At 46.3% G+C, this 12,500-nt stretch overlaps 1 protein-coding gene across 4 annotated transcripts in view; it reads right to left on the reverse strand.

Annotated features, from left to right (window-relative positions):
- The window catches only part of znf423 (zinc finger protein 423), a 130,718-nt gene that overhangs the window by 106,884 nt on the left and 11,334 nt on the right, over positions 1–12,500 (reverse strand). For all 4 annotated transcript variants that reach the window (XM_085461087.1, XM_085461088.1, XM_085461086.1 and 1 more), the window contains exon 2: positions 3,172–3,234. In XM_085461087.1, the coding sequence (XP_085317213.1) occupies positions 3,172–3,234 (63 nt within the window). The remainder of the gene's footprint in view (positions 1–3,171; positions 3,235–12,500) is intronic.

Raw genomic sequence — 12,500 nt, forward strand, 5'->3', positions numbered from 1 at the left:
AGTCAGACAGCAACTGAGCAGACAGCGGGACACGTTGTGTCTCTGTCCCGCTGAGGTGTGGTAAGGACTGAGGGGAGAAGGAAAGGAGGCTTTCAGGGCACCTCAGGGCGCAGAAAGGCCAGAAGGAGGAAAAGAGAAGAGGAAATGTAGGAAAGGGGAGAATAAGTTGGCTCAATGCTATTCGAGTCGCCCTCACACTCCCTCCACCTTCTCTCAAGCGGGCCGTTCCAAACTCAACACACATTTTCCAGAGTAAGTCAAAGAAAGACCAAATGAGAGGGATGGAAAAATAGCCTAGAGGGCTGGAAGTTTATGAATTAGGAAGCAGGATAGGAAGGTATATTTCTCCTTGTTCCCTTTCTTTTTTGCTGTTCCCTGTTTTCTCACCCCGTCCTTCTCAACATCATCTCTCAGGGAGTAAAAGAAGCGAGGTCTTTCTTTCTAATCTGCTCAGGTAAGACGTAGGCAGCAGTTCTCGGTCCTCACCCTCTCTCTCACACATACAAACTCCTCCTAATGTCGCCCCAAATAAGCATTCAGAAGGTAAAAGCACAAGCAAAGACAGAGGGACAGAAAGAGAGCGTGCAGATCACGCAGTGACACGCAGATGCTGGCAGCAACAGCCAACCTGAGAGAGTGGCTGAGTAAGGGAATATAGGACAGTGTGTTTTTATGGTAGGAAGAGTGTGTGTGTGTGTGTGTGTGTGTGTGTGTGTGTGTGTGTGTGTGTGTGTGTGTGTGTGTGTGTGTGTGTGTGTCATGGGACTCTAGCTTCCTGCAGGAACTGACACACACAGCAGTTCTAGTGAGCCACCCAGGACCTCAGTCAGCACCCCCTTAACACACACACTCACACGTAGACCTGCACAGTGGCCCCTGGAGGAGAGTTAACACAGTTTTGAAATGGGGGGGGCAAGGATGGGAGGGTTCGGCACGTCATAGACACCCCAAGGGTCATACTTTCCTTTCCTCCTATCCCTGCAGAGCTTAACGAGAGACGGGGCGAGCGCGGCACAGAGAGAGAGAGATAACCGCATATTTACCACATTCAGCAGTATCTTACGTCCCTGCTGGGATCCAGTCGGAGGAAGTGTTTAACTGTTCTCTGACGGGCTGCAAACCGGAGCAGCAAAACTAACTTCAGCTGACAAACACCTACAGTAGTCCAGCTGTTTCTGGAAAATGTGGACTTTGATCTTTACCGAGCACCAATGACAGCGCTGAGGAAAACATCGCCAACGTTGTCGTGCCAGCAGCTGCATCGTTTGCACACGTGAACCTTTGAGTCACTGCAGCAGTTGTGAGTCTGGTAGCCCTGTAGTTTTAATAATAATGATGGATTGCATTTATATAGTGCTTTTCGAGACCCTCAAAGCGCTGTACAATGCCACTATTCATTCACTCTCACATTCACACACTGGTGGAGGCTACGGGTGCAGCCACAGCTGCCCTGGGGCAGACTGACAGAGGCGAGGCTGCCATATCGCCATCGGCCCCTCTGGCCAACACCAGTAGGTGGCAGGTGAAGTGTCTTGGCCAAGGACACAACGACCGGCTCGATCCCCAACCTTCCGGTTACAAGATGAGCTTCCCAACCCCCTGAACCACGGTCGCCCCTCAATTGGCCGTGAGGCTGGAGTTTAGTGCAGGGAGATTCAGTTCATCTGTGTTCATCTTCACTAACAAACCTACCTACACCTTTATTAAACAGCTTTACGCCAACTCTGCAGAGGAGATCACCGACAACAACAAGTAAACCAATTAGAAATTTGCTGTTGAGCATTCAGACACAGCTTCACGGTGAAGGCCGAATGTGACCTCTGCACTGAGGTGCCAAGGTAACAGCAGCACGTAAGAAAGAGGAGGCTCCGTCGCTCTCAGGGTGCAGGTCCGCCGTGGCCCGAGCCTCTGGTTGCTCCCGTGATGGAGGATGCAGGCGGGCAGGGACCAGCGGCTCCCCCGTGACACAGGCTGTAACGTTAGAAACACCCTCCGGTGTGATTAACCACCAACCTGACGACAACGTCTCCTTCAGCCTCTTTTTTCCATGAAGTCATTTAGGGTTGTTTTTCAAGTTTATTTTAGAGAAATACATTTTCTACAAATGATAAACAATCGTGTTAAATACTCAATATTATAACAGCTGACCAAAATAGTCAAGATCATAATTTTGCCATAATTAAACAATAGATTCTTGGAACTAATGGACAAATATCTGCAGACGAATCAATGATTGGCACTGACGTATAAAAGGTGCTAGCAACTGAAATCTTACAGCGTAGCCTGAATAACACGAAGTCTCTCCAAAATTCACAGATGCACCAGGATTTGGGACTGAAGCATAAATAAAAGACACATCTGTGTAAACCTGTGTGCTAACAGACCTCTGAATCACAGCTGAACCACAGCATGAACCTGTCCTCCTCCTCTCGCCCCTCCCTGAGCCGGAGGTTTCTTCCTGTTAAAAGGGAGTTTTTCCTTCCCACTGTCACCAAAGTGCTGCTCATAGGGGTCATATGATTGCTGGGTTTTCTCTGTATGTATTATTGTAGGTCGACCTTACAATATAAAGCGCCTTGAGGCGACTGTTGCTGTGATTTGGTGCCGTATGAATAAAATTGAATTGAATTGAACGAATTCATGCATTTGCCATCTTTAATACACACAATACAAATAAAATCGTCATTTCTCTTTAATGTTACACGTGAACCTTGAACAGCAGCTGGTTCATCTCCTATGGAGGCAAAAGGCTGAGCAACTTTAAATTTCCATCTCAGTGTTTAAAGACAAGCCAAGAGGAGCTGGGAGGGAGACACGGAGACTAAGGAAAAACTAAATCTGAGAAAAAAATCTGCCGTCTTTGTCTTCCTCCTAGGAAATTACCAAACCACAGAGAGCAGTGAAAAAGCACACAAATCTCTCTCTATTAGAGTATTATTGAGACTGACTGCTGCTCTGCCTAGCTACAGTTTTCTGTCTCCTCTTTCCTTCCCCTGAACCTTCACAGTCCCCTCGATCTTTCTTCTTTGTCACTAAACCTTCGTTTCCATTTTCATCACCTCAAAGTTACCCCGAGTACACGTTACAAACGGCCAGCTCGGACTCACCCGCACACAAACATACGTCACCATGCATCTGTGTACCACTGTGTGTGTGTGCCTGTACACTAACCGGTCTGAACAGTCGATCCATCCCAGGTTCCTCCACACTCTGAAGACTCTCCTTCTTCGACAGCTAGAAAAAAGGAGACAGACACAGAAAATCAAATAAATGGTGGTTTTAACCTGCAGCTAATTAAAGAGCCACCACCTGCAGGAGAGCAGAGGAGCCACACAATTCAATGATCATATCACAATTTTAACATGCCGCCAGCTTCTCTCTACAACTAAGAAAAAACACCTTTGTGATTAAAATGGAGGTTTATGAAGCCGTGTTTATGCTTTCTGTCCTGCCTGGTGTCACCGCCTGCTTTCCTCCAAGCATTACAGACACCAGTCAAGTTGAAGGCGACTCCTCACCTCGTCTTGCTTTCAATCGAGCGTGGGAGCGCCTAAGGACATCGCATTTGTCTTGAAACACGTTTATTCTCTGGAGCGAATGTACTTGAACTTGAACCTACCAAGGAAGTAACAAAACATGACGATGACCTGAGATCTCTCAGACTCGCACACACAGCTGATCAAAGCTGGATTGTCATGCAGACTTCCTGGGTACAACAGGAAGGAGGGAAGTACAGCTGGCACACAAACAGGAAATGGCTAGAGCCACCACACAATGGGATTTCCCGTCCGCCCCCTCCCCGACACGCTGTGCCTCACTTCTCCCTCGCTCACCTCTGTCTCTGATCCCTCCAAATGTTTTGTTCTCATCCTGCTCTCACCGGTGACCTCCGCCCCTCCACATCTCTACACCTCTCTAATACTTCTCACTCCACGTCCTCATCAGCTCCCTGGTGACCAACCTCCTCCTCACATCAAACCTGAGCCATAAGCTCCAAACAAAGCCAGAAGCTATAAATCAGCAAAGCGTCCCTCTTAAAAAAGAAACTAAAAGTCTGCATGAAAGTGATTTTTGTAGATGAATGAAGAGAGAGGAAATCGTTTTTATAACAGGAAAAAACAGCCGAGCTGCGTCACAACTGCACCCATATAATCACACGAACTTTAGCTCCTCCCATTAGCTGCAAGCAGCGTTGCAAAGTCACACGAGCTGTAAACATCCACGTGCTGATGCACAGCGAGCAGTGCAACACTCTCAAATCTGCATGATGTTTTTCATACTCCACATCACTTTCTCTAGTCTCGTGTGCTGAAGTCAGGACGCTGCTGTGTCTATAAACTCAGCCTGGTTTGTGGGCTCATCTTATTTGACAAAAAAATAATAACAACTGTCTGCAGGACTCAAAAGTTTGGATCAAGTCTTCAACATCCCTGTTGGAGCCAGATGTGGACCACAGAGTGCTAACAAACTCATGGATCCCTGGACGAACACAGGAACCTCCCACCGCAGCAAATCCGTCTGCCAAAGACAGCAGAGAGAAACATACGAGACACCAGAAGAAAAACAAAGTACGTCTGCTGTGCTTCGTCACAATGACCAGTACGTTCGCTCCCAGCTGAGCCCTGATTGGATGCCATGATTCATTAACACGCTTCAATATGATTTTTCCTCCTCGATGTCACATCGTCTGGGTCACGTCACAGCGCCCTGATGAAACATTTCAGTGAAGATCCTCGTTGAACATAAAGGGAGACGTTTATGACTTACGTGCGTCTGAATCAAAGGTTTTCGTGTCGAGGTTACCGGCCGCGACCTCGGTCTGTCTGAACTGGGCTTGCCCAGATCTTGTGACAACTATTTTTTTAAACCACTAAAAGCTGACATCATAATGAAAACCATCTTCCTGTGGTAGTTGGGAGAGTTTGAGATTATAAAAAGACCTCGTGGTAACTTTGCCTCAGATAAAGGCCCATTTCTCCTGATGAGACTGTGGGGAATACAGCGTGTTTCATTAGCCAAGCACATGCAGCTTTATTTAGACTCCCATATCCTCCCTCTGTCCCCCTCAGAGACAAACACACCGTTACTGTGAACCCTGTACACACCAGGCGGTCGGCGGGGGTGTACGTGTGCCTGTGAGAAGGATTAGCTCACAGATACTATATCAGTCAAGAGGAGGGAGTATCTGAGTGTGTACAAGTACATATGTGTGCATGTGTACCTGTAGCTTGGGTGCCCCATTACAAAAACAGACCCACTTAGAAAGACACTTTGTGACCTGTGGGGTTAAAAATATAACAATCAGTCATGTGTTTGCACATGCATCGCTTCTCTTCCTGCAGCACGTCACAGTCCTCTTCAAACTCTAGCTCAAACTCGCACAGCGAGTCGTTTAACAGCTTAGCACTAGCAGCTTCCAACAGGCACAGTCTCTCGTTAGCTACATGTTAACAGACAGGTGTATTTTTGGCAAATGAATTTGCAGAATTTCCCTTTAACAGAACTTTCATCATTAGTGGGAAAAAGTCGCAAGCATTCGTGTCATTTTGTACCAGTTAATTGTGGTATGGATTTAAGATGCTATCACCGAGTAACATGATCACAGCCCAAAATATACAGATACTGGCAAGAAGGCAGAAAAAGACTGAGACGGCAGATGGCTAAAGATCAAACAATCCGACATGCCGCAGAAACAAAAACACAAATGAAACCCCCGGAGCACGACACACGGGTGACACCGTGTAAGAAGGAAGCTTCTGGGAATCCTTGGAGCATCTGCGCACACACACACACACACTGTTACTAACCCCTGAGGCACCTCGTTTATGAGTCTACTAGAGCTGCCACGATTAGTCGACTAGTCACGATTACGTCGACTATTAAAATCGTCGACGACTGATTTAATAGTCGACGCGTCGTTTGAAGCTTTGTAAGATCCCAAAAGACGCAGGAATAAGTAGCAGGATTTAAGAGTGTAATAACGGACTGAAACAGAAGATGGCAGCACTGCATGTACAAGGATGCCAGCTGCCGTTAAACCCCGAAGAAGAAGAAGCAGTGTCCCAGAATTCATAGCGCGGCCCAGCTCAGTTTCCAACAATGGCGGCAGCTAGTTAGTTTTAATGTTACTCTTATTATTCTTTCTGGGTCACAAAATAAACGTTTAACATATTTTCAGGCGAGAATGTAGCTGTGTAAACCTCAAATATCTGCTCAGTTTATCAGGACACCGCATATTTTCAAAAGCGCTCCGACGTTTTCGGAGACGTCTGTTACCCACTAGCTCGTTAGCGAGCCGGGGGCTAGGCTCACTAGAGCCGTGAGAACACCGGACTCCCGGCAAACCGTTTTCAAACCCACCGCCGTCTTTCACTACTCAGGTTAAACATATGAGTCACTTAGATAACTTAAACATGTTATTGTTTGGCTTTTTTTTAGTATTTTATTTGTTCCTGAGTAAATCGGTTTGGCTGAGATTAAAGTTATTAGATTAGATAAAATTAAACTTTATTAATCCATCGAGTGGGTTCCTCCTTTTTTTTTTTTTCACACAGCTGAATAAACGTCAAACAGAAAACTGATAAACAGGAGTGTGAGACGGTCGAGAGTTTACTCTGGTGTCCTGTTATATTTTAGATAGCAAGGAGTTTATTAAACTTCACCGAAACAATCTGCAGATTTCATTAAAATTTAATAAACTATCATCTTGTCTTTATTTTTAGTTAGCACCTTAAACACTTAAAGCTGTAAGCTAATGATAGTTATATAAGAGCAGATGCTGCTGGTGCAATAAGCTGTAGTTTTGCGTCCAATGGATGATGATCTGATTAGTCGACTAATCGCAAAAATAATCGGTGACTAGTCGACTATCGAAATAATCGTTTGTGGCAGCGCTAGAGTCTATGTGAGTCTAACACGTGTGCTTAAGAAAGGACGCCTATCGAGTACTATAAATAAGAACACCTGGTTTACTGCATGAGCATAAACACAGACTATTTGATTGTGATTTGGTGGCCTGAGTTCCTTCCACTAATTAGTGTAAATACAGAATATCTCACCTGCTTGAGCAGGTGACTTTGGTGTGGGGCCTGGGGTCCAGGCTGTATGTGGCCCACGCTGTCAAACTCAGTTTCCATCACGGGACAAAAGTGGGCAAAACCAGTGAAACTCTCTTTTCTGTTAGTGTGAAGAAGCTTAATGACGCATTTAATCACGGTGATATTGTGATATAAGAAAAACTGTACATCTCAATTTTCCTACACGAAAATGCTGAAGAGAAACGCTGGTGTAGTAAAAGAAATCTGTCAACTTATAGAAAAGCTCATTTCCTAGACTGTCCTATAATTATGAAACAGAAAATTCAATCATTCAAACACTGTGGACACTATAAAGAAGCCCACAGTGGAAAACTGGGACTTTTCTGTCATTCAGCTGTTTATCTTCTACTGTGGAACGAGTGGCCGTGTGGGAGGTCTATGCAAGTGAGAATCGCTCCAAGCCAAATGCTTTCCTTTCCACAGGTGTCCAGTGGGCTGGACTGGAGTCTTTGCCGGGCTGATTCTGGTCACTGGGCCTTATGTTTGGCACCCCTGACTCACCTGTGCGCAGACAAATAATCAGATGTAAACACATGCATAACACATACACAGTAACTGACAGTACAGCAACACTCCTGTCTGCATTATAATGGGCTGTCACGGTTCATTAGCCAGTCAAGCATGCAATTGTACCAGGGCGTCCACAATGACAAAACACACACGGACTCACAACACCAGTGTCCGGGTCAAAAACGTGCAGAAATTAGACAACGAACCATCAACGGTGCGATTAGTCCGCACAGGCTGAGCCCGTTGGGTCGTGGAAGCTGAGGAAACATGCTCAGAGCTCTCCGTTACCAGGTTTATCTCAGAGCGCCTGCAAGTCGCCGCTGTTGGACGCTTCAGTAATTAATCCTCTTTGCTTCAAAGACACTCTGACACCAGCTTCCCAACAAGTTAGCTATTCTGAAAAATGTGTTTATGTGACGAATAAAGGCTGCAGAGGGGATGATCGAACACCCGGGAGCAGCCTGGGAATGTGAGTTCTGTCATACGCTGCATGTATTTCCCCGTGCACCACAGAACCTCACAGACGGACGGCAGTACTGTCACGTATACTACCGTTTGGATGGTAGTCGTCCAATCCTCCGTTTTTCATTTCTGCACATCAAATTTTAGAAATGCAGCCGAGGAGGGCTGCAGCATGCAGCTCTGCCTCTGCATCATGATCCTGTTGTCATAAACAAATATTTACACAGTTGTTGTCACTGGCACAGTTATCCACACACACTCGTTCTCCCCTCTCTCTTCCATTATTGGCATCCTCTCCCCCCTCCCTCGTCTGCTCTACCTTTGCCTCTTCAGTATTTTCCTTCCACCTTTCTTTGATATTTGCTCCTTTCTTAAGTGATTCTTGGATCCGTGCTCAGCCTCCATGCTTTCTCTTTGGCTCTTACTGCAGCACCCATTTAAATGTATTTCCTGTTTCCCTCTCTGTCTTTATCTCTCCCACCACATACCAACTCTCTTCCCTTCTATCTTTGTTTCTCCTTCTCTTCTGTCCCATGAAAGCAGTTCCAGTCTCACAAAGCGAATCCTTTGTCTTTTCCCCTCCTAAACAACACATGCACAGTATCAGGGCCATTTATTCCCAGAGCAGCCCAAGGCTCTGCTGTTCCCAGATCTCTTTGACGAGCGGGTCACTCTGGCCAATCGCGCACCGGCCAGACAGCCCAGAAAGGCGGGATGTGGGTCACTGTAGCCAATGATAGGCGGATCCTTTTCCCACAGGGGCGAGCTGATTGACAACTAGCGCTGGACAGGAGTCAAGAGGGTAATTGTCATCTGACTCTCTCCCTCTCTCTTTATCTGTCCGTCTCTGCTTCTCATCCTAGACACTCATTCTTCCCTCTCCCACTTCCCCTTTCCAACTCACTTCCTTGCCCCCACTCCTCCCCACACACCCCTCATTTTCCCTATAGCACTCAAGGACTCTCTCATTGGCTGCCCTCCCTTTCCCTCAGGAATAACTTGGTGACGCTACTGGCCGAGGGCTGATGCCAATCTACATCCCCAGCATGCCCCTCGGGAGACCCCCAAACTTCAATGGCCTGTGGCACACACACGCACACACGCACGCACGTGCACGCACGCACGCACGCACGCACACACGCACACACGCACACACACAGGGGACAGGGACAGAAGCTGATTAACCAAATACTTTTATCAGCAGTAAAACCGCTCTCTCTGCCTGCCTGCATTCTGAACAAAACAGCCTTAAAACACAAACACACACAGACACACATCCCAAGCACTGAGCCATTGGCCAGAATCACCAGGCTAGTCTGAGGCTTGGGACAGCGTGTGTGTGCGTGCATGTGTGCTTTTGTTTGTGAGCGTGTGTGTAAAGGGACAGAGTTAGCAGAGGGCTTAGATGGATGGCAGCGAGAAAGAACAACAACCACACAAAGCCTGGCGGACAAGCTCCATCGCCCTCTCTATCTTTCTCTTTCCTCCTTTTTCTGCTTTGCCCTCGTCTCCTGTTTTTTCTCTTTCAATCTGAATTGTTTCTATCTGATTTCGTTCGACAGATTTTGAAATTCTCTTTGCTTCAGCAATCGTTTCGTCTTTCCTCTCTGCTTACAGAAGTCCTCGTCTTCGTTGTTTTGTCATGAACAACCTCTCTGTTCTTTCTTTTATGTACGAGGTCATTGTGATTGTAATCTCTATCAACAGATTCTGCATATGAATATGTATAATCTGCAGGAGGGAGGAGTTTTCTGATCCTGGAAACCTTCTGGCTTCCATTTGTCATCTTGGCCAGCCAAGTCTGAGCCGGTTTGGTTGCATTCATGTAAACAGGATATATGGACCAAGTGCAAATGAGGAATTCATTCATTGGCTACACCGGGCAGAGGCGAGTCAGGGCCATGTGGGGACCGTGGACCAGTAAAGGTCAGTGACACTGAACGACTTCATGTTGGGTGACGCAGAGCGGGCGGATCAAGTTAAACTTCTTTTTTAACTTTGAGGAAAACAATTGAACCGACAGCAGCGACGCAGATCGGCGACATACCAGCATTACAGTGTTATTTACGCACACGTGTCAGTGAGCGACCAGCCATCAGCAAGACAGCGATGCAAGAGTAAATCAGTCCCTGTGCAAACGCCCCTCTAACCAGCAGACTAACCAGCGGTTCCCAAATGAGTCACACATCCCAGACCTTACCAAAATAAACCAACATAGCCGCGCACGCTTCGCTGCTGTAGAAAACAATCGTGCTGTTGTAAGAAGACTTTCTGGTTTTATCTTTTAGTCCTGCGACTCGCACAAACTCACCTGTACAGCAAGGTTTGTAAGAGATTCCTATTAACACACTACGAAGAGAACGCAACACGCACACACAGACACACACAGACAGTACAGAGCTGATGTTCAGGGCCAAACAACACAGCTTGAGATTAAAGAGCCTCTCTGATCTGACATTTGTTTTTCTGTCTGTCAGAGAGAGTGTGGCGGGAAGACGAATCGATAGCAGAAGAGACGTGTAGAGGAAGAAAGAGGAAGTGAAGGAGGATATAAAGGCGGTGGAGAAGAAGAGCAGAAGGTGAGACAGAGGTTAGAAAGAAAGCAGCAGCGAGGAAGGACGAGAGGTGAAGGAAGGCAGCGAAAGGAAGCATAAGGAGTAGGACAGAAAGAGAAGGAGGAGAGGGAGAGCATTTCTCCAGAGTACCATGACTCCAGGGAAGGCTCCAGAAATAACTGAACTAGAAGTTTCCCCAGCAGCTTCCACTCACCATTACAGACTGGTCCACACACACACACACACACACACACACACACACACACACACACACGCACACACACACACACACACACCCACGCACCCACCATATGAAGGTTCAGAGTTCACCGAGACAAGACTGATTCACCAACAAAGCTGAATGATGCCAGAAGGAGATGAGACATGATGAGGTACAGTTGGTGCATATTCACACACACGTGCACGCACACACACACACACTCTACATGAACACTAAGAGGAGGCGGGGCTGCAGGGTGGAGGGTACATAATTGCCTTCTCTTGTACTACAGGCTCGAGAGTGCTTTTTGACTGAAGACACCAATTTCACGCTAAGGCATTATTTAGCTTGATACAAACTTGATTAGGCTTTACAGAGAGAGAGAGGAGAAGGGAAATAAACAGCTTTGTGTCATACCGCATCGCTGGCGGACAGATTAACTCGCTAGTCACGCTCCTTCTGGGAGTAACAAGAAAAATATACAGACACAGCGCGTGTGCGCTCCGAGCGTGGCTGCTTGTTTGTTTGAGCAGACGTGTAATCAAGCATCTTAGAAAATGTACTTTCCATTTTTGAAACCTCATTTTTAAAGAACCTTTTTCAGATTTCGGGGTGTTTCATGTTTTTGCAGCTAAAATTCAAACTGAGTTAGACTTTGAAATCCAGCGATCGTTCCTCGGGACGTTCAGCAGAACTATCCGTCCCCGCTACTGCAAGGACTCTTTGTGCAGTTCGTCTGTATTACGCAACATAATTTTGGGCTTTTCAGGTGCAACATTTGTGCAGGTGTGGGCCTGCAGCAGGCTGACATTTCTCTTACCTTTAAAAGATTTGGCTCAGCAGTCAGGATTTATTACCAAACATGAACGTCCTGATCATGTGTGTTTTACCGACTGGAAAGCAGATCCTCTGATTTTACCCGTTACTGTGAAGATAGATCCAGACGTGACTGAGACGGAGCGAGTGAGAGCTTCAAGCTGCACCTCCAAAGTTTCTGAACCTTCAGAAAGTACTACCTGCTGAAGGGGAGAGTTTTTCCAGGTCCCAGTGGTGGAAAAACAACGAGCTTGTCCAAAGTTTCCTGGTCCCCGAGGAAAACAGCTATAAACAGCATCATTGTGTCAGGACTGCTAATATTTAGACTCGTCTCCCTTTTCCAAACTAACTTCTTGCTCTAAGTCATCAGCATGTCTGTTAGACCCCATTCCTACTCAGCCTTTCAAAGAACTCATTTATCTATATTAACAGGATATCTACCACCAGCTTTCGAGGTAGTTGCAATTAAACCACTAGTTAAAAAGCCTTTGCTTTCTTACTCTCCAGTTGTCTCAGCTAACTATGGACCAATCAGTTTCCTTATTTCTTGAACAGACAGTTATCAGACAGCTACGTTATGTTTTCCAGAGGAACAATTTGAGGAGTTTTAGTCAGGATTTATGTATCACAGCACAGAAACAGTGAAGGTTACAAACGATCTCCGATGGCCTCTGAGGGCAGACTGTTAGACTCAGTGCTCCATTCAACGCTCTGTTAATCACATTATTTTAAACCACTGATATTAAAGGAAATGCATTCTGGTGATTTGACTCCAATTTCTCCATATAAATGAGTCTTATTCACACAGTTCAGTCACAGGCTTCTGTTCTGGGCCCAGTA

This window comes from Copadichromis virginalis, linkage group LG7 (genome assembly GCF_057382275.1).
Source record: "Copadichromis virginalis isolate Kocher_CV1m ecotype Utaka linkage group LG7, C_Virginalis_male_GT1.1, whole genome shotgun sequence".
Lineage (NCBI taxonomy): Eukaryota > Metazoa > Chordata > Actinopteri > Cichliformes > Cichlidae > Copadichromis > Copadichromis virginalis.